General features: G+C 46.3%; 2 protein-coding genes across 3 annotated transcripts; both read left to right on the top strand.

Moving 5' to 3' along the window:
- The first annotated feature begins 5,890 nt into the window (after positions 1 to 5,890).
- LOC120694287 (heterogeneous nuclear ribonucleoprotein A0-like) lies at positions 5,891 to 9,671 on the top strand. 2 transcript variants are annotated; one of them, XM_039977469.1, is made up of 7 exons: positions 5,891 to 6,077; positions 6,174 to 6,366; positions 6,459 to 6,499; positions 7,628 to 7,791; positions 7,921 to 8,023; positions 8,090 to 8,259; positions 8,734 to 9,659. In XM_039977469.1, exons 2-7 carry the CDS (start codon positions 6,200 to 6,202, stop codon positions 9,259 to 9,261), a joined length of 1,173 nt encoding a protein of 390 aa, XP_039833403.1. In that variant the 5' UTR covers positions 5,891 to 6,077; positions 6,174 to 6,199; the 3' UTR covers positions 9,262 to 9,659. The 2 variants fall into 2 exon arrangements, with proteins under 2 accessions (XP_039833403.1, XP_039833444.1); XM_039977510.1 differs by lacking the exon at positions 7,628 to 7,791 and having other exon boundaries at positions 7,921 to 8,259; positions 8,734 to 9,671.
- Positions 9,672 to 14,666: 4,995 nt separating this feature from the next.
- On the top strand, positions 14,667 to 15,556 carry LOC120652498. The gene has a single exon (XM_039930353.1). The coding sequence runs from the start codon at positions 14,984 to 14,986 to the stop codon at positions 15,554 to 15,556; it is 573 nt and encodes a 190-aa protein (XP_039786287.1). The 5' UTR covers positions 14,667 to 14,983.
- The last annotated feature ends 6,178 nt before the right edge of the window (positions 15,557 to 21,734 follow it).

The raw sequence follows: 21,734 nt of genomic DNA, 5'->3' as shown, positions 1-21,734 counted from the left end.
CCCCCTCCCCTCCGGCGGCCCTCTGGGCGGCGGAGCGGGTAGGGGGGTGTGATATCCCAGAGTTTTAAAAATTAGGCAAGAAATATTAAATATGATTTTATGCATAATCAACCAAGAAAAATGGAATCGAATATCTTTATGTGTGCATGCATGTGTATGTGTGTATGTATGTGCCCATGTTTATGCACTTTGACAATCAATAACTCACAAACCAATAAAGGTTTACATATGAAATTGTTTTGGCATGTCACTAACGTCATGATAAACCAAAGTCTATTTGAAGTTAAAGTGAGAAAATGAAGTGTTACACATGAAATGACGAGTTCTTCAAATTACAGCTTTTAACGTTTAAATCACCTTTCAAATCGTAACGAACAGATATTAAAAATGAATTTTCAACTGTTGCTCAAATCAATTTTTTTTTTCAAAACCAAAGTTAAAGGTTTTCAAAAGACGACCAACTCTCGTGTTCAAAGTTTTTCGAGTTACCACACAAAAATGGGAGAAAAGGTTGATTTCCGAAGCGTATACGATATTTTCAAATGCATTCAAGTTTCAATTTTTATCTTTCAAACCAGTGTTCCAATGAAAAAATGCCTAAAACAAAAGTTGTAGATCTCGAAATTTTAAGCAAGTTTGATATTCAAAAGTTTTTTATTTGACCTTTAGAATAGGGAGAAAAATTGAGTTTATGAGCTGGAGTTTTTAAACTTTGTTTTAATTACGAAAATGCCCTCACTCCATCTCCCTTCTCTGTTTTCCCCCGTGACGCCGTTCGCCACCGGACGTCGAGGCCGCCGGCCACGCGCCGTGCCCTCTCCGCGCCCCTGGTGCCTTCCTGGAGCTTCTCGAACCGCCACGCGTCGCCGTCCCCTGCACGCACGCCGAGGATGGACGTCGACGCGCCACGGCGACGCCGTGCAGCGACGGCCGACCGCGCCTCCCCTCCTCTCTCGCCCGTTTTCCTCCCCTTTGGCCCGTGCAGCAGACGTGCTTGACCCCCTCTCCACTCCTTTCCCTTTCTCCAGAGCCGAGCCGAGGTTTTCTCTGCGCCAAGGAGCTCGCTGTCGCCCGCCATGAGCGCCGCCGCCCACGGCCTCCACGCGGAGCCCCCTCCTCTGTCCTCCCTCGACCCGAGCCACCCCCGGGAACGAGTCCCTCTCGGCCCACTGATCTTTCCCAAGCCCGCTCACCGCCGCCCCAACCCTTCGGAGCGCTGCCGCCGCGGTTTGCCGTCGCCGCCGCCCCTAGGTCGTCGTGGAGCCTCTAGCTCCGACCTTCCTCCACCAAATCCAAACCCCTAGCGAGCTCCACCGGTCCACACTGGTCCTCCTAGGCTCGAGCCCGCCCCGAATCGGCCGCCGGAGCGCCGCCTCCGCCGTGAACCGCCGCCGCCGACCGCCGCCGCCTGTGGAGCCGCCGCCTTGGACCTCCTCCCCGCGAACCAAGGGCACCCAGAGGTGCGGCTCAGTCCCCTTTACCTTTTCCCCATCCTAACCCTCGCCGCCGGCGAGCAAACATGCCGGAAATCCGGCCGCCGCCGGTCCTCTGTTTTGCCCAAACCGGCCAGGGTCCTCGGGTTGAAATTTAAGAAAATCTAGGGGGTTGTTTGAATAGCCTATGACTCAGATGAATAGTGCTTTAAGGACCTCTTTGTTATTTCTAGCTGTAAACTTTGAAATTCAATATAAATTCGTAGAAAATTTGTAAAATAGCAAATCCAGTTGTTCTGGAATCCTTATGAAAAGCTATATGCAGTAGAATCAAAATATGATGGGTGTTTGTTGAAAGTTTTTCTGTACAAATTGATTTGTGTCACTAGGTACATAAAGACTAGTTGTTTTATCTTTTCCTTAACTATTGTTTGAAGCCATGTATTGCTGTGTAATTTTTATGGTGAGATGTTCATGTGACTCTAGTGTTACTATAAAAATTTCGTGGTCAGTTCTCATGAGTAGCTATTTCTTTGATTTAATGCTTGTTTAGTAGAATTTAATTATGGTAAATAGTTGCTGTTTATGATAAATCATGAAAATATTTTTGAGAGTCCTTTTTAAAAATATTAGATTTTCCGTGAAGTTTTAGCACCAGTTCATGAATAGAACAGAAGCTAAAAATTAATCTTGTTAGATTTCTGTCAGTTTTATTTAATTTCTCAGAATTAATTCTGTGTAGAATAAATTCTGAAAAATTTACGAGGTGTTCAGAATCATTTGAAGTCTGTTCTGAAAAATCTTGAGCTTCATAAGTGTTGTGGTTTATTCTGTAGAATTTAACCTTGCTCTAGGTGAAGTTTGAATATTTGATTTGTTCCGAGTAAATGGATGCATGAAATAGCATGATTTTTACAGGATAGGTTACTATGTTTAGCTTCTGTTTAATGTATTTTTTTGCTGAATTTACTACTGTATGTGTGCTGAGTTGTTATTTATTTAGCAAACCATGATTTACTTGCTTTCGGAAATAACTACCACTTGTTTATGAAGTTAGTAAGCTTCTTTTGTGCTGTTGATCATGATGCCTTGTGTAGTTAGAAATGTTAGATTCTACTCTATAAACGGTTGCCCAATGAAACAGAGAGTATGATGCTGCACCACTTAACTTGAGTTGTTGGATTACAACTCTATAATGTCTTAATCTTAACTTGTTATCATCATCCACTCATGCATGTGCATTTCATATAAACACGACTACTCTCGCCGACGGTACGTACGAGCTAGTGCCTGAAGCGGAAGAAGGTCCCGGAGAAGCTCAAGTGAACTTCGCCGACGCCGTCGAGAAACCGAACCCGACTCCAGAAGCCTCGGAAGCTAACTTAGCTCAAGAAGGCAAGCCCCGGAGCATGTCCTATCTATTTTAAATTTATGCAACTTATTATTGTTCCTATCTACTTGTGCATTTAAGTTTATAGGAGTTGACTGGAACCTTAGCTGCATGATCCTAGGTACCTATGCTTGAACACTAGTATGTGTAGGTCGTTAGTTGGCTAGGCTAATGGTTCGGTAGAAGTCGAGTGATTTCCTGTCGCTCGCGAGAATTATAGGAGTTGAATGTCTTCTACATACTGCAACTATAAGGCTCACGGGCGGGATTGTGGTACTTGTGATACCCCGTATGTTTAGTGAAAGATGATAAGGCCGCAGTGTGTGGTAGTGGTGGTTAAGCTTTTGAACGTACTAACCACATGCCGAGAAATATGGTAATCGGTAAGCTTAAGTACCTGATCGGCCCGGTGAGTGGACTTCTCTCTCACCCTCTTTGAACGTTGTTCTCATGCGGCCACATGCGGGTGCAAGAAGGCTCACGACCCGACGTACTGTGGCGTGGATTCTTGTAGTCGAGGTGGGTGACCCTGATCCACAACCCGGAAAGAAAGGGGAAAAGTCGCGTGGGCGAAGCGAGACATCGATCCCCATGCGTGTGTGTTAGGTCTGCCTGGCCAGGTTAACAAATTCGATTCGAATCATCCGCTTCTCACGGTTTGGGACTGCTTAACCCTTCTACTACATAGAGTAAGAAGTGAAAGATGATGATGATGAATATGGTTGGTTGGATGATGAAATATAAATGTTTCCTACCATGTATGCTATTGGATAGATGCTCACCTAGAATGGTTAATTGAACTAGAATTTGGAAGCTAAAACCTGAAATTAAGGATCTACTCTTTACTGCTTTTCGGCAAACCAAACCCCTCAAGCCAAAAGCCTTGCATGTCAAGATAAAGGGCTAAGTATACCCTTAATCGGGTAAGCCTTGCTGAGTATTAGTATACTCAGCCTTGCTTGTGGCTTTGTTTTTCAGGTGGTACATTTGAGGACGGATGACGTCATGTACGGGCTTCATCATGACGTCTTGTTTCGTCGCTAGACTATCGTTCGTTTTCCGTCACTCTTGAACTCTGTTGTACTTTTATAAATTCAACTTGGTTTGCAATGATAATTCAGTTTCATACTCTGTGCTGTAAAATTTGTGGAATGTTGCATTCTCTGGACTGTTTTGTCGATCCTGTTCAAGTGGTTTAATCGGGATTTTACCCGACAGCACTGCCGGATTACTCCGTTTTAAGTGCGTGATAACCCTGATTGTCGTTTTGATGATGGTTAGCGCACTTAAGCCGGATTAATTTGGGCAGTGCTGCCAAGGGGGGCCCGGCACCTTGGTGTGTGGAACTTGTATAGCTGTAGATATACTCTACTAGCTCGGTCTACTGGCGATGGCGCGCATGTCTTCGGCGTCGGTTTGCTCTCTCCTGGGCTTCTCCGATGGCGGCGGCAGCAGTGTCGGCGCTGTCCCCGGCGAGGATCGATGGAACCTTTTGCTCCTCCTTGCGGTAACTGTTGATGTCGCCGGCGGCGTCGTCATCCTCGGTGAGCAGGGAGTGAGGTTAGTTCTTCTCTACCTTCTAGCGTGCGGGGTAGAGTTGTGGTCTTCCCCCTTGTTGGGGTCCTTGTCTGGTTGGCCGGCGAGCTCGTCGTCGACCATCCTGGACTTCTTTCTGGCGTCGCAGCGTCGGATCTGCTTCCTCCGTTGGCCATGGTGTGGAGAGCGCCGATGTTCGTTCATTGGAGGAAGGTGCGTTCCAGTGGGTATGGGCGCGCCGGTTCTTGCGGCTGACCAAAGGCTTTGGACTCTTTGGCGATGGTGACGGGTGGATCTGCATCCAGTCTGGGCAGGCGGAGCTGCTCGGAGAAGACGATGCTTTGGACCTCGATGTAATTTCTAGATCTTGTAGGGTCCTTTATGCAAAAGGGGGATGTACTGTGCTTCAGTGATATGATCTACCCTGTTTCGCAAAAAAAAAAAATCAAAAGGGGGCATAGTTGTTTTCGTCCTTAAACTTTGAGCCGAAGCTCAACTTCGTCTCTAAACTTTCAAAACAACCGTTTCAGTCCTCAATTTTCTTCATCCCGTTTAATTTAGTCCTTTGTCCTATAGCCAATCCATGTTGGCACATCTCATCACATTATTTAATTATGGTTCATAAAAAGTCACATTTTCTATAGATCTGGTCATTGTAAAAGTTTGTATAACGTACAAATTTTTAAGGAAGTGAGTTGATCTCTAAGAGGTATATTTATTATACACGCATAAATTTTCTTTTTGAAAAAAGATCTTGTAGATAGTAGCTAAAGTTTTGATTTGTAATTTTAAGTGTGTAACCAATATACGTTGTTTCTCCCTCCGTTCCAATTATAAGTTGTTTGATTTTTTTTAACCTCAACTTTGACCACTCATCTTATTTAAAAAAATTCTACAAATATAGTCAAATTTAAGTCATTTTTGAAGAACTTGTATTGATAAAAGTCACAACAAAAAAAATGATATTTTGCACAAATTTTTAAATAAGACAAGTGGTCAAAATTTTATTATAGAATAAATGAGTCAAACGAGCTATAATTTGGAATGAAGGGAATACTCAAAAATAGGAAAACTTGAATACTGATAGGGCACGCCAAAGTGACAAGACACGTAGGACAATTCATTAAAAAGATTCCAGAAAGGTGAAATTGACACTTGATTAAAAATTTAGAGAAATTCCGCCAAATCAAAAGTTAGAAATTGTGCGTAGCCATGCTTAGTTCTCAAAAATTTTCCTACAGTAACCATCACATCGAATGTTCGAACATATGCACGGAGCATAAATACAGTTAAAAAAATAACTCATTACACAATTTAACTATAAACGACAAGATAAATTTTTTAAACCTAATTTTTATATAATTAAATATTAATTATCAAATAATAATAAAAATACTACAATACCAAAATTCAAAAAATTTCGCAAAGGTGTGAAATCCGGTAACAAAACCCGAACCCTCTTCTCTGCCTGTAGCCCTCACCGTCGCGCTCGGGCACGTCTCATATAAAGGACCCCGGAGCCGCTTGCGCGTTGGACTCGAACCAAACCTCGCCGCCGCCTCCTCCGTCTCCGTCTCTTCTTCTCATCCCATCTCTCTCTCCTATACCCTCCCTCCCGCAATCCCACCTCCCCCTCTAAACCCGCACCCGCAGCGGCACTCCTAGGGTTTGCTCCGCCCCGCCGAACTCCGCCGCCCTCCGATCGCTCTGGTTCCGAGGTAATCCGCCCTCCCCCGTGCGCTCTCCCCGGGCCCGAGCTAGGGTTCCATCGGCTACCGCGTGTTCGCTCAGATTCCGTTGGTCTCGTATCGCAGGCGGCGGCTGCGAGAGAGCTTGCGGCATGGCGGGGTACCCGGAGGACAACCAGCACGCGCTGAACGGGTACGAGGAGGAGGAGGTCGACGAGGAGGAGGGCCACCCCGGGAGGCGGGGAGGCCGGGACGGGGGCTCCGGGTACGGCGATGCCGGCGGAGAGGACGGGAGGGGCGCCGCCGGCGACTCGTCGGGGTGAGCGATCTGGGCCCTAGGGTTTCGATTCGGTCTGTGATTTCGAAGGATGCGGGGAGCGGGAGAGCTGATATTCTTCTTCACTTTTGCAGGAAGATTTTCGTCGGAGGCGTTGCTTGGGAGACGACTGAAGGTGAATTTCTCTGTCATTAACTACTGATTGGGCGTGCCCCAGGGTTAGATTTGTCTAGTTTGGTGTCCGGTAAATTACATACAAACGAGTAGAGCTCGTAATTAAGGGGGAACAGGGCGTTTGTTATTGTGGAAAGTAGTCTTTCTGTTTGCATGCTTTTGTTACCAGCCCAGCAGGGTACGTATGTGATGGCTGTTTCCCTTGTTTGCTGCTTTGATGTGTTTGGCTACTTATTGTTATCCATGTGTTCTGTTCTGTTATTTGCTTTCCCATGACATTATTTGTTATGTTCTTGACTTGCTGCTGTAATTGTATGATGGACCTTGTTTTATTCAGTTTGTCATTTTTCCTAACTTCCTCCTAATGGGAATAAGATATATGTATGAAATACCATGGTGGCTGGTCATAAATTTTACATGCATAGTTGTTGATGTGCTTGATTTGAACATGGTTCTTTACTATCTTTCTGCATGTTTTCTGCTGTTTGGCATATTTTTGGTAGACTGCACTTATCTCTTCTGCTGAGCTTATTTTTAGTGTAACAGTATGATGCTGGCATTCTGCACCTGCGTGGATTTGTCTTTGCTTGTACTGCCAATCACATTTTTGTTAATTTATAACCCACTTAGTATTTGGATAAAGGGTACACCAGCAAGAATTACTTTGTCCTCTTAACAAAAATTGTTTGTCCTATAATAGCAGATTGTCAAATTGATATTTCTGCTTTGTTGGTACATAAGTGTGCATGGTACCCAGATATGCTTCTCAAATTAACTAATGTAAGATCAAAGTAATGACAAGGCTAGCGGTACTGAGATAGCTTGAACATGATCATGAGCCCATTCAAATGCTGAAATACATACACCAATTTGGTTTGTGTAAGAATATACATATATTTTTTTCTGCTTAAAAGAAAGCAATTATGGGTGCATGTCATTTGTGAATTAAGTTTCTTTTTGATTTGCAATTATCAAATTGTTTCTTGGTCCTTGATTGAGGTATCTAGGTCTGATCTTATGTGAAATATATTTTTACCCTCTTATCTCAATAGCCCGTGCTCTGCTACTTTCCCCAGTTCTGTTCTTTTCCCAATTGACAAATCTGTATGGTTTATTTGTTTGTATGTAGAAACATTCTCCAAGCATTTTGAGAAGTATGGGGCAATAACTGATTCTGTAATTATGAAGGACAAGCATACTAAGATGCCTCGTGGATTTGGATTTGTTACATTTTCTGATCCATCTGTTATAGACAAGGTTTTGGAGGATGAGCACGTTATAGATGGCAGAACGGTAGGACATCTAAATTTAGACCGGCCGTAATGTGGGACCTCAGTTTGCAGTTCACTCTCATATGCAAACTTCTGCAATTGGATCGTAGTTTAGCTTGTCTCGACCACTTTCAACTTCTTGTTTATGCAGGTTGAGGTCAAGAGGACAGTCCCTAGGGAAGAAATGACCACCAAAGATGGCCCCAAGACAAGAAAGATCTTCATTGGTGGGCTACCACCATCGTTAACTGAAGGTAGATGTTTGCTAAAAATGAAATATTTATACATTTTGTTGCTACTAAGAAGGTGCAAACTTTCAGATGAGTTGAAGGATCACTTTTCCTCTTATGGTAAGGTGGTCGAACACCAGATAATGCTTGATCATAGCACTGGGCGTTCTAGAGGGTTTGGTTTTGTCACTTTTGAAAGCGAGGATTCTGTTGAAAGGGTCATATCAGAGGGGAGAATGCGTGATCTTGGTGGGAAGCAGGTTAGATTTTTTTTATTGTGTTTATGTTGTAACCTCTGTAGTAGTAGTCGTAGTAGCTGTTGTGGACCTGTAACCGATCTCATATTTTTTCTTCAACTATACTTTTATAAGGGAGCCAAAAAGAGGAGAATAGATTCATGTTCATATGCTAAGGACCATTTTTTTTTCTAGAGCATGAATTATAGCCACTGATTCTCAACAGTTTGCATTAAAATTTTGAATTGTGCTATCCCAAATTCCCAACTTGCTACTAGAAGGCTTTGTTGTTATTGTGTTGTGGGTCCTTTTTGAGGAACCAATTTCTTTTTTTTGCTGGATAATTCTTTGGTATTGCTCTTCGTTTTTCTATGTGTTTCTCATTTTTTGGTCATACACTGGAATTAATGTTTGTGTGCTTACTGAAGGTTAGTTATTGTACTCCAAGTTGAAGTGATTGTAGTGATGTTAGTTACTTTTGTACTATTTTGTTTCCAGGTTGAAATAAAGAAGGCTGAACCAAAGAAGCATGGATCTGATCACAGTAGTAATGGTAGGTCTAGCCACGGGGGTAGTGGTGGTTACCGTAGTTCTTACCGTAGTGGCGGAGCTGGCGGAGGCAGCGGTGGCGGCGGTGGCGGCGGCGGCGGTTATGGGTATGGTGGTGCTTATAGGTCTGCTGCTGCAGCAGGTTATGGATATGATGGTGGTGCAGGAGCAGGATATGGCTACGGCAGAGGGTATGGCTATGGAGGCAATGCTGGCTTTGGGTCTGGTTTTGGCGGTGGGTATGGTGGCTCCATGTATGGAGGCGCTTATGGTGCATATGGTGCCTACGGTGGTGGTGCTTATGGAGGGGGTGCGTACGGAGGTGGTGCTTATGGAGGTGGCGCCTATGGTGGAGCCCCAGGTGGCTATGGTGCTGGAGGATATGGTGGCTACGGGGGTGCTGGTGGAGCAGGCGGTGCTGCTGGTGGCAGTTCGGGTGCTCGGGGTTCTAGCAGGTACCATCCATATGGAAAATAAGCGACAAGTCAAATCTGGTTTTCTAGGGCCCAGGGTTCCTCATGCCTCTTAGAAGTTCAGTTTTCATGCGATGTCACCTAATCAGCGGCATTGGAACATTGTTTGGGTTGAACTAAGCTGCTGCTAGAGCAACTGTGTAATTGCAGTCGCTGAGCCTGCCTGCTTTTGTTTGCTGCATAAGCTACACATGAAACCTGTGTTGTATTCTTTAGTTTGGTATATGCAGAGAGCTTAGAACCCTGAGAACAAGCGTTTTATGGTAGGAACAAGTATTTGGTGCGGTAGAACTATATTCTGTGATGTAACATTGCTTTTGCAAGCAATTAACTGTTGCCATCTGTGGTGATTATGATTAGGAACTCGTTACAGGATTTGGTTTAATCTTCTAATTGACTGTCGATTTACATTCTTGACATGGATCCTGCTGGGTGACCCAAAATCTGGGGTGTTGGGATATATGTGCTACGTACTTGCAGAGAACTCGTAATTGTTCTGTCTCATCTGAAATCTTTTCCCTATGTATGTCACGGTCTGATTTCCCGATCCTAGTGGAATGGTTTGCGTCCGTGTTGATGGATCAGAGCCCATCTCTGGAGACGTCGACCACGCCCGTGGGCCAGGATTCCAGCCTATTGCTACAATAACAGAGATCACTCTCAACTCTGCATTTCCGCTTGATCATACTGTATCGATAATTTCTCCGGATGTCGGATGTTAGGGTGTAGAATCGTACAAGGATACTGATTAACACAAAGTTCTTGCCCGTAGTACAATTTACATAGCAAGCATAGCACGGAGATAGAAAGCGTGTGACACTGGACAGCATACGGATTGCCCCTGTACAGCCGTACTGCATCCATTTTCTCGGTTTTATTTTTTTTCTGAGGATGCGTAACAAACTGGCTTTAGGCGGCCATATAATTTTGCTCTAGTACAGGTGGACTCGGATGTGCTTGTAACCATGTTGAGAACTTATTACGCCTTCTAAAGTCGAACAATCCAATCTATCGGTTTATCTTTGTATCCCCTAGGATGCAGAAAACCTCATCCCTATCTAAGTAGCGGTGATAACTAGTCGGATTTCATTTTTTTTATTTTCTATTTGGTAAAGTGCAACCATATACTATCTTCAGAATTGGCTTTGGAGCTTTCCGAAAAGTTCAATTCAATATACATCTATTCCCCATTCCAAATTTCAAATAAGATTTTCTTTTTTGCAACCTATATAGGCAGTATTTTTTTGATGATACAGTATAGAGTACATGTTCGTTTTAATCAGACAACAGTATTTTTCTCTCACACTAAACCAGCACTAGCCAGCCGGTAGTAGTTTTTTCTCACAATAAATCAGCACCAGCCACCAGTCACAGCCAGCCGAACAGAGTGTATAGGTCTCACACCTTAGGGTCTGTCTGGTAAAGGTTTCTTCGGATTTGGTTTCTGTTTCACGCAAATCGAAAGCACTAGAAACACATGGCGCGGCATTGCCGCGCCATCTTTGAGCTAGCCAGTCAGGCACTTGTTATAACCTGTCAATATTACTACTTTATTCACTAATACGAATATGTATAGACTGGACTGTCTTTTTTAATCACCTTATCCTAAAGCACATTGGTCATATAGTAGAAAAAAATGCGCAATAGGAATTCTATTTTTCCGATATGTGTGTTTAAATCAATAATTGTTTGACCTTAACATGGTAGGAATGTTTGGTAAAGAGGAATACCTTATACTCGCTCCGTACTCATAAAACTTGACGTTTAGGACAACGACACGGTCTTCAAAACACAACTTTGACCACTTGTTATTATAAAAATATTTATGAAAAAGTGGTATATGTATACTTTTATGAAAATATTTTTCAAGACAAATCTATTCATATAATTTTCACATTTGCAAACTCAATAACTTAAAAGTTATTGATGATTTATATTCCCAATGTTTGACCCAAACCTTTTCCAAAACGTCAAGTTTTATAGATACGGAGGGAGTACATGCAAAGGAAAACAGTGCAACTCTAATTTGGTCAGGTTGCACTTTGACCTACGGGGGAGAAAGGAACATAGCAACTACCCAAAGGTGGAGTCTAAAGAAGTCTCTGAACATCTATGGAGAGCATATCTCTGATTATAGAGTCAGCAATATTTGACCTTGAGTCTTTGCTCCAATGTTGATGCGCTAAGTGAATGCGCTACAGTCCTGTAAGTAAGTTCCAATCCAGTCCTGCACCAATGCTTGTAATAGGAACTGATAACAATGTTCTTTACAGCTTCTAAATTAGGCTGCTCAGTGTGCATGGCATCCTAGAAGGTTTGCTATGTCATCTCCTCGGTACAATGAATCACCTGATTCAACAAGTGAAAAACAATTGTAGAACAAAAGCAAACAAACTGGGTGGACTTTCAGGATTCCATGTAGCTATTAAAAAGTGCGATCACACTGGGGCAACAATAAGAGAAAGGCATTATAAACTAAAGGGAGGATGCTAATAATTCTAACATTCTTGACACGTTTTATGGCACAGCACAGATAGGATTTTCCTCAGAGTTCCAACTGATATGATTGTGCTAAAAAAAGATTAAGTCCTTATCCCTAAGTTCCACTCATATTTAGTTCCTTTCTTTTCTAAGTATAGAATACATATATGGGGGTTCAATTCAAGTTCCATCTGCAATAACATGTAGCAGAACTACTTTCTGTTAATCATAGCATAAGTTTGTAGCCAACCTAGTAAAAAATTCCTAAATCAATTATTAAATCGCAAAAGTTACTACCGTGGTTGTGCGTATATTGGCTCATCTGAGGAGCAGAGGATGCGTAACTCCTAGGGAAACGGAGAGAGAGAGGGGGCACCAGTTTGCTTGGAGGTGGAGGTCGACGGCCGCCTCGCACCTGACGTTGCAGTCCTACTGGTCCCTCGCGCGGTCGAGGCTTCGAATCGGCCCATGGAGGCGGCAGCAGCAGCCGTGGCGCTGAGTTCGCCCACCGCCGCTGCCGTCGCTGGGCCCTCGCGGCAGAGAGGTACAGGTCGACAGCCGCCTCGCCTGCAAATGCCTCGCACCTGATGTTGCAGTCCTACTGGTCCCTTGCGCGGCCGAGGCTTCGGATCGGCCCATGGAGGAGGCAGCAACAGCCGCGGCACTGAGTTCGCCCACCGCCGCCGCCACCGCCGGGCTCGAGCGATCTTCTTCCTCACCGGCCGTCCTCAATTCATCGTCTCCGGTGATGTTCCCTTCAATTCCTTGCAAAGAGAGCTTCCCCTTCCTCTCCTCGACCGATTCCGGTCCTCACCCAGTCGATTCCCCTTCCGCAGGTTCTCTCGGTGGAGCTCCATCACCACCGCCGCCGAACGTCGCCGCCCCGCCTCCTCGGCGCCGCTCCCCATGTTGCGCTTGGCCGGTGAGATTCGCCGCGCCCTTGGGCAGCTGGTGCACGCGCGCGGCCGGCCTCCACTCGCCTCCTGGCCGCCTACCCCCGCCGAGCCGCCGCGGCGGCGCGCGGCGCGCGCGCCTCGGGTGCCACGGCACGGCCGCGCTCGCGCGACGGGTCAATGCAGCAGGCCGGACACGAACGAGGGCGGCGAGGCAGGGGTGGGCAAGCGGCAGAGCAAGGCGGCGACAAATGCAGGGGGCGGAGCGCGCGGCACGGCTCGGGCGGGGTGGAGTGTTGCGGCGGCGGAGGCGGGCGAGGGACGAGGCGGGGGATTCCCATGGCCGTTGGATGGTCCGATCCGACGGCAGTTGCTTTTCTGGGCGACGTGGCCCTCTGAGGTGTCCTAGAATCCCCTAGGGTCGGACGGCGTTTCGTGCTTTAGAGATTGTAGCATGATGCAATTTTGTAAGACAGTGTAAAAATAAACTGGAAGCCACATAACTTTTTTTTTACTTCACTGGCTTTAGCTTCGCCGGTGAAACCGTTTTGGCAGACCCATCCCAACGGCTCCTCGTTAACTGTGGTATTGTACCCCCTCAAAAACAAAAAAAAAAGACTGTGGTACCGTACCTTTCCGAGTCCATTAGGCGGGTCTCCACTCATACTATGGCTATGGCAGGTGGTTGGTGCTAATTTACTGTGAGAAAAAAATACTGCTAGCTGGCTGATGGTTGCTGGTTGCCAGCAGAACAAAATGAATAAAGATGGCAACGAGTAAAATCCGCGCGAATATCAATTTCTCAAATCCGTACCCGCATACTAAAATCCATGCCCGCAACCCTCTACGGGTAAGAAACGGTGTCCATACCCGCTATTCTCGGATATGCGGATATCCGCGGGGCACGCCCGTATACCCGCAAATTTAGAAAATCAAACAAACAAGCACATTTTAATAGCATGTAAATATTAATATATTAATAAATACATCTCTATATCTCAACACTAATAAATTATAACTCAACAAACAATATGTCAACACCATTTATTTGAGAAAACAAATAAATTTTAAAAAATAAATGAACTAGTCTCATACATAATACATCACAAGAGTCATTGTTTGCGGATTTGCGGATTTGTGGATTCGGATATTAATTTTTCTAATCTGTTAGAAGATATCCATTGAGTTTAGAGTTGTACCCGCGCTCGCGTCTGCGGGCATAAACTCAAACACCTATCCGCATCTGTTGAGTTTGCTATCCCTTGCAATTCCTGCAAGTGAATGTGTCCTCTGTTCTTCGGACGAGGGTTCCCTACCGTGCTCCTTCGTCGTTGACGCGTGGATCCGGATCCAAACGTCACCTGCTCCTCATGAATGAATTGGAGCTCTTTTTGAAAATGAATGAATTATTGGAGCTCTTGTTACAAGCGAACACGTTAAACATAGTAGACAAACAATTAATCATTCGGGAGATTTTTTTTGAGATTACACAGTACAATTCAGACACTCACAACGCACGCACACTCACACTCTCATGAACACACGTACGCAAACCGTACTCCTATGAGTATCTTCGAAGACTGAGTCGGCAAATCCTCAAGATTGACGAAGTCATCATAGGCGCCTCGCTGTCGAGGGAAGCATCGCATACCACTTAATACACAACACCGTTAAATCCTAAAATATTCTCTTCCAAGAGAAATCGAACCCAGAATCTCAGACGCTACCGAAGCGCTTATAACTACCCTGAGCGAGTCTAGAACCCACGCACTTTACCTACGGTGTACATTTTAAACCGGATGGAGGAGATGTAAAAAAAAATTAGAGAATTGGCAAGAAAATCTAGACGCCATACAAATCAACAGATTTGTTTTGATCCAAACCCTAATGGATGACAATGATAAATTTTAGCACAATCTCATCCGAACGGAAGTGCTAGTAGAATAACCTAACTTTAGTTAAAAGTAAAAAAATTTAACATACATATAAATACCAGTATATGCTAAAATTAACGCTTCTCTGTCAGCGACTGGCCGCCGCCACATTCTCGGTTGGTCGGTTCCCCTCGTCGTCTTCCTACCTCGTCCTCGTCCTAGCTCCGCCTCCGTACCATGTGCCCCACACGCGCATTCATCTCCTCGCTCCTCCCGCCATTAAACACCTCGCCCCCCGCCCGCTCCCACGCGCACCCACGCGGCTCCTCCGTTCCGCTCCCACGCCACCGCAGTACCCCAAGCTCTAAACCCCTGCCTGCCGGAGGGAGGAGGCTAAAACTAAAATCCCGCAGCCGTCTGCCTCGGCGTCACCCGGAGCATCCACTGGGAGAGGAGGGAGGGAGGGAGGGAGCTAGAGATGCTGCTGGAGGCCGCGCGCGGGTGGCTGACGCCCGCGGTGCTGTTCGTGTTCGTGAACCTCGTCATCGCCACCATCGCCGTGGCGTCCAGGCTGGTGCCACCGGCGGCGGACGAGCGGCGGCGGAGGCTCCTGCTGCGCGCGACGTCGCTGGCCGCGGACCGCCTCCGCGCGTCGCTCAGCTTCTCCCGCCTCGGCCTCGCCGCCGACCACGCGCCGCTCTTGGGCGACGACGTCGTCGTGGCCCCGGACTCGGAGCCGTCGTCCCCCCGGGCGACGGCGGCCGGGGACGACGGCCGCGAGGCCGAGCGCGAGCGCGGCGAGGAGGCGTGCATCGAGCGGAGCCGGTCGGAGGCCGCCGCGGAGGCGGCGCCAGCTAGTAGCAACCGGCGCGGCCCGCGGGCGAGGAGGACGCGGAGGGCGGCGGCCGAGGAGGAGCCGGCGCCGGCGGTGGAGGTGGACGTGCGCGCGGACGACTTCATCCGGCGGTTCCGGGAGCAGCTCCGGCTGCAGCGCCTCGACTCCATCCTCCGCTGCCGAGACCAGGGTTCAATTTTCCACGGACCGGCCTAACCGCCGGGCTGCGGTACCGGTTTACCGGTCCGGTTAGGCCAGTTACCGGTCGGAACCGGACAAATGCGAATTTGAATTCAAATTTTCTCGTTGAAGCGGTTGTAACCGGTATACCGGCCGGTTTTGCCGGTATACCGGTTACTTGTGCGTTCCGGTTCTTAGCGGCATACCGGCCGGTTATTCCAGTTTACCGGCCGGTTTTGCCGGTATACCAGTTGTTTCGTGCAGTCTTCCGACGCTTAAAAAATAGATCCCCGGTGTGAAATAAAAGGAAATTTCGGCATTAGCTATGCACATTTTAATGTAAATGACCCTACCAAAGAAATAATTTATAATCATGCATACAAATATAATAGTAATAAGCGTGCATACAAATACGGAGTCATACACCTATACACATGAAATGAAAGTTCAACGTAGGAATGGGAAGACCCCCATTTGGGATGCGGTTTGGTATTCGGCGGTGGACATCAAAGCGATACCACGCACTCTAAGCAGCTCAGCCTTGTAGTGTTACCAAGTTTGGCCCGTCCACGCCGATGTTTTCTGCCATTCCTGAACTAACATAGTATAAAAATGTGGGTCTTCCCATTCATACACCCATCTTGTCGGTGGCTGCATGCTGATGTCAGGAAATGGGGTAGTGAAAAGAGTGCCTGGAATCGCTGTAGGAGGAAGAAGAGTGCTGTGGACTGTCATAGTCCGTCGGTCCACCTGTTCTCCTCTGTGAGTGTGGTATTCCATGGTCGGTGTCCTGAGTAGTATGTGTGAACTGAGTCTCCCCTGCAATCAACCAAATTTCATAATTAGTAGTCAATACTCATAATCAGAAATATGTGTCTATTTATATGTGCAATGTATACCTGTGAAACGAACACCACGAGCACCACTACCAGCAGCAGCATGAGCACCACTACCACCACCACCAGCAGCATCAGGATCAACACCGTCACCATCATCACCATCATCGGCCGAGCTGATATCCTCGGACTCCTGATACGGAGGACTACGCTCACCTTCGCCATCATCAGTCTCAGTGTCGCTGCTCACTGGTTTTGCTGTTCCTTTGCCTTTTCGACGCTTCGGGTCACCCTTCTTAGGCCCCTTCTGCAACTTTCTCTTCCCTAGGTGAGTGTCACCTATATTTTGACGTGCCCAATCGCTGATGGAATCATTCCCCGTAGCCTCACGTAGATCTGACACATTTATTTTATCTCTGACAATATGGGACGGGAGAGGGATGTCGCCGTCATCATCATCCTCGTCCAGAACTAGAGCCCGGTTAAATCTACCATATTCCATCCATTCCCGCTCCAGATTTTTCTCATTATAGAAAGAAAGATGGGCTAGCTGGTCAATGAAATCACCTTCTTCACGCATCAGTGGGCCAGAGACCTCCTCAAGTCGGAGACGAAGGTTGTAGTTGACATAGACAAGCTTATTAAGTTTCTTGTGCGACAACCGATTGCGAACCTTTGTATGCAGCAAGGCAAAAGTACTCCAGTTCCGCTCGCATCCACTGGACGAACAACATTGTGAAACAAGCCTCATGGCAAGGTACTGCAGTTTTGAAGTACTTGATCCGAACATCATCCACCAGGACGCTGCATGTGCAACCGAGTACGTAAGCAATATTTTCGAATAGAGAAAACAACAATTTCATATGGAATAACTCTTACATGGGGATGTCTTTGGGTCCATCGCCATCCGCATTGCCATTTCACTGCTATACTCGCCAATTTTCTGCCGAAACACGTCAAACTCCTGCAATGCCTGGACGGCGCTCTGGAGATCCCTCATGCGCTGAAATTTATCCTTAAGTCCACGAAACATTTGTTGAGTTGGATCCATCGTATATGCATACCTCGGATTTAGGACAGCAGCTGCAAAATATAAATCACTTCAAATAAGCATTATTTCAATAGAGTTCAAAAATAGACGACTGATGTGTGCTTACCTGGACCCACATATGTGCCTATGAACACATCACCCAATCTCTCGTCCACCACCTCAATATACTCTTTCAATGTGGAAACATTTGTTCCAAAGAAAGACTGCAGCTCCTGTTTCATAGTCTGGTATGCCATCACGACTTCGCACATGTTCGGCTTCTTGTCCTGATCAGCGAAGCGGAGGAACTTGTATATTGGTTGAACCGTGTCGATGATATATTTTAATGCATCCCACCACTCTATACTTGCAAAACTTGCATGAGTAAATCTACCATCTTCGGTATTCGCCCATTTGCTGTGTTGGAACTCAGTAGATGCCATCCACTGCATGAAACGATCACGTTTCCGATAGATGCTCTCTAGGAACATGTAGTTGGTTCCAAATTGAGTGGCATTCCACTTGACCAACTCACTATCGATTGTGTTCCTCATCATTGTATTCAACTGACCATGATTGTGTAACCAATTTGAAATTCGCTTGCACTGCTTGATGATAACACCATGTTCAGGCATTCGAGCTATATCCTTCAATATCAAATTGACGGTGTGTGCTAGACAAGGTGTCCAAGCTATGTGGTCATACACGTCACTTAGTAGTTCCTTGCATGCTTTTTTGTAGTTCGAGCCGTTGTCGGTGACTACGTGCACGACATTCTCCGGTCCAATCTCTTCCACCACCTTTCGAATCTCCTGCAATGGAAGACGGATTGTTTAGTAACATGACAAAACATACACAATATGAATGGAACATGTTTAGGGACTACCTTGAACAAATATGCAGCATCTTGAGTTCTACCAGTCGCATCAATAGACTTATGGAACCACATGACCCCACTGCAATATATCAAAAAGTTGATGACACTCATCCTCGTCGGACCAGTCCATGAATCACACATCAACGTGATACCAAATAAGGGCCAGTCTTTCTGAAACTTTACGTACCGCGTCTTCAAGTCTTGCTCATTCTGATCAAGGTACTTGCCATCAATATCCCGTCCAGTGGATGATGCGATACCTTCACCTGCAACCATATGAAAATCATGAGATACAAAAATTTAAGCTTATAGGTATCATTGCAATGAAAGAAAACTTACCCCACTTCTGTGTCTCCCTGACCGCGCTGATAAAGTATAGACAGTCAGCCTGTCTTCCAGGTACTCCTGCAATATGGAAAAACTTTGACCAATAGCTTCCTTTGCGTTCTTACCCTTCTGCGTCCAGGAGCATGTATCAATCCTTGGTTGCGTCATTCCTCTTCTCCCACCAGCTGCCAAGTTATAGTCCTCCACCACAGGACTCTCCCTCTGCGAAGTGGACCTTCGAAACATCCTCTGCATAACATTCCCCCTCGTCGAACCACTACCCCCTCCATGCTCATATGCACCTCCTCCCTGTTCCACCCCCCGTCGGAACTCTGCTTCCGCTCTCGATAGATCCATGGCACGCTGCACCTAAGCCTCCTCATCTTCTTCATCACCGGGATAGTTTCCCTCCGCTGCAGCCTTCTCCCGTCTCAACCTCTCTCGGGCCCGGTCAGCAGTTGCCTTCTTTTCCCTATCCAACTCACGCTGAAAGAAGTCCCGCACATCAGGTGGCACATTCCTGCAATGGATCACCTCTGCCCCGCGCCCAGCCAAATGTTGTTTCAATCTAGTCGCACCACCTCCTCCTTTCTGTGTACGACAATAGTTACATCGCCATCCGGGATAAAGATTTTCACCGTGTTCCCATACAACATCTCTGCTTGCCATTGTCTATCTGCATACATGCACAACAAAAATATATCATCTAATATTCTTACTCCTACCTAAGTCATAGTTTCAAAAATCATCTAATACACCTAAATCAAATCTAGCTAAAACCTACTACATAGTGCAAAAAATCATGTAATACAAATAAATCTTCCCTAAATTCTAAATATACCTAAGTCATACACCTAAATCCTAAAACAAAACATCTAAATACACCTAAATCCTAGGGGGAAAAAAACCTTACCTGACTGCGGCTTACCGCCGCTAGTTGGCGGTTTTCCGCCTCTGCAGTCCGGTAAACCGGCCTCCTCGGGCGGCTAACCGGACGGGACCGGTAGATCCGCTACCGGTGCGGCTTACCGGTGAGGGAGACCGGTTAGCCGAGCTCCGAGCGCGGCTAGCCGGTGACGGGTGGCGGGCGGCGATTTCTGCCGGCGGACAGGAGCCAGTGAGGGGGGAACGGATGAGGGAGGCGCTACTGAGGGTTCTGCTTCTCAGACACGAGGTTAAATGCACGCTGCCGCTCGATGGGCCTTAATGGGCCGCAAACCATACTAAATGAACGAATTTTTGAGAAAATTTGAAACCATTAGATTCGTCGCACCTTGAAGTATTTTTATGATTTTTTGGAAATTTTTCATTTTTTTGAATTCAAATTTAAATTTTGAATTTCGACCGGTTTCATACCGGACCATACCGGAACCGGTAACCAGTCAAACCGGACCGGTTACCGACGGTTTGGTGAACCTTGGCCGGGACACGCTCCGCCGCATCGGCACCGCCTATCCTAGCCTAGCTAGCCAGGCCCCGGGCACGAATTATGTTTACTCGTAGGGGGGTATGTGCGATTATCACCGCATGCGTAGGCGTAGCGTAGAGGCCGAGGTCACGAGGAGGAGTGGAGGGTGTCAGTGTAACGGTAAAAAAATTCCAGCATATGCAATGTTTTTTTACAAAAAATTATCTGTTCGAGCTAGTTTAATCTTGGCGGTCCCCCCATTTTGGCGTCTTTGTATCTTGCTGATTAACCTCGCCTGCCGGAGTCGCTGTCAGGTGCCGTTTGAAAGTTTAGAATTGAATTCCATTCTAATAATCATAACTTCAACACAAATCTATATTAGCTCAAATCTACGAGACTAATATTATATATATATATATAATATTTATATATTATTATTGGCCATATAAGAAAGATATTTATATGCTATGTTCAAAGTGAGTTAAAGGATGTTACGAGATTGACACATATTTTGGTAGTGTATAGAATCAATTTCCATCTCCCTTTTTATAAATTTAGAATAAGCTTTTATCTAGATTTTGGAATGTGGTGGGAAAGTGTGGGATGTCAAACTATATAGACTAATTTATTAAGTAGATTTCAATTCCTCCAAAATGAGAGGATTCAAAAGGCCCTTTACGATTTTTAGGACACTCCTATATCTATATTGCCACGTCATCAGAACATCACCTTTAGAAACTACATTATACAATCCATGATGTTTGATACAATTTCCTATTAAATTTATTCTCCCTTCTCCACCTATTATATTTGTTCTCCATTTATTACAAAAACATCACCTTACTTCTAATGCACAACTTAACAATGTCTAGCATAGGTCCTTGTGTCGACATTGGATCTTGCAGGAGATCCCAGTTTTTTCCTCGCTTCACTTTCTCTTCTATTTATTATGGTGCCACATAAGCAGTGGCGGACCTAGCCAAAAATTTTAGGTGGGACAGGCCGGCAGTGGGCCGCCGCCGGGGCGCGGCAGGCGGGTGCGGGGTGCCGGCGGGCGGGGGCCGGCAGGGTGCGCGGCGGCGCGGTGGTCTGTGCCAGCGGGTGGAGGCCAGCAGGGAGCTGCGGTGCGCCGTGCGCGGTGGTGGGTGCCAACGGGCGGGGGCGGCAAGGAGCGGCGGCGCGCGGCGATGGCCGGCGGTGCGGGGGTCTGCTCTAGCCTCTGGCCGTCTGGCGGCTGGGCGAGTGAGCTGAGCGGCCGGGGATTAGGGACCGGGCTACGGACTCGCCGGAGGAGGAGGGGGTGGGGGTCGGGGTTCCCGGCGGCTAGCTGGGGCATATGCCCAACCCTGCGTGATGGGTGGCTCCGCCACTACACAAAGCTAAAAAATTTATATAGTAATACATTTAATGCTATTGAAACCACCCTGCCCTTACACTATCCGGGTTGTTAAGACCAGTCTTAATGTATAGTTTCATTGTACAGTTATCTAGAGCAAAAACTATATAACCGAGTCGGATGAGTGTTATGGGAATGAAACTGCTCTCATATCGTCCTATGAAAATTTTCTTCTCTTTTCTCATAAATATTTTATCACATCAACAAAACTAAATGTCTATAAATTCTCATTAAACTCCACTACAACTAGCCTAACTACCATTCCGTCCTCGTCACCACCACGTGGCCAATGTATACCCCAAAGAAAGAGGGCCTTTGCCTCGTTCGCAGTGATCACCAC

The sequence above is a fragment of the Panicum virgatum genome, chromosome 1K, assembly GCF_016808335.1.
Source record: "Panicum virgatum strain AP13 chromosome 1K, P.virgatum_v5, whole genome shotgun sequence".
Lineage (NCBI taxonomy): Eukaryota > Viridiplantae > Streptophyta > Magnoliopsida > Poales > Poaceae > Panicum > Panicum virgatum.
The sequence above is the reverse complement of the archived record's forward strand: the minus strand, read 5'-3'. Positions and strand labels throughout refer to the sequence as shown.

Bases quoted from the DNA above. Each gene is read 5' to 3' on its own strand.
- LOC120694287 (XM_039977469.1), top strand. From the start codon at position 6,200: ATGGCGGGGTACCCGGAGGACAACCAGCACGCGCTGAACGGGTACGAG. The intron at 6,500-7,627 runs GTGAATTTCTCT...GTTTGTATGTAG, and splicing joins TGCTTGGGAGACGACTGAAG to AAACATTCTCCAAGCATTTT. The intron at 7,792-7,920 runs GTAGGACATCTA...TTGTTTATGCAG, and splicing joins ACGTTATAGATGGCAGAACG to GTTGAGGTCAAGAGGACAGT.
- LOC120652498 (XM_039930353.1), top strand. From the start codon at position 14,984: ATGCTGCTGGAGGCCGCGCGCGGGTGGCTGACGCCCGCGGTGCTGTTC.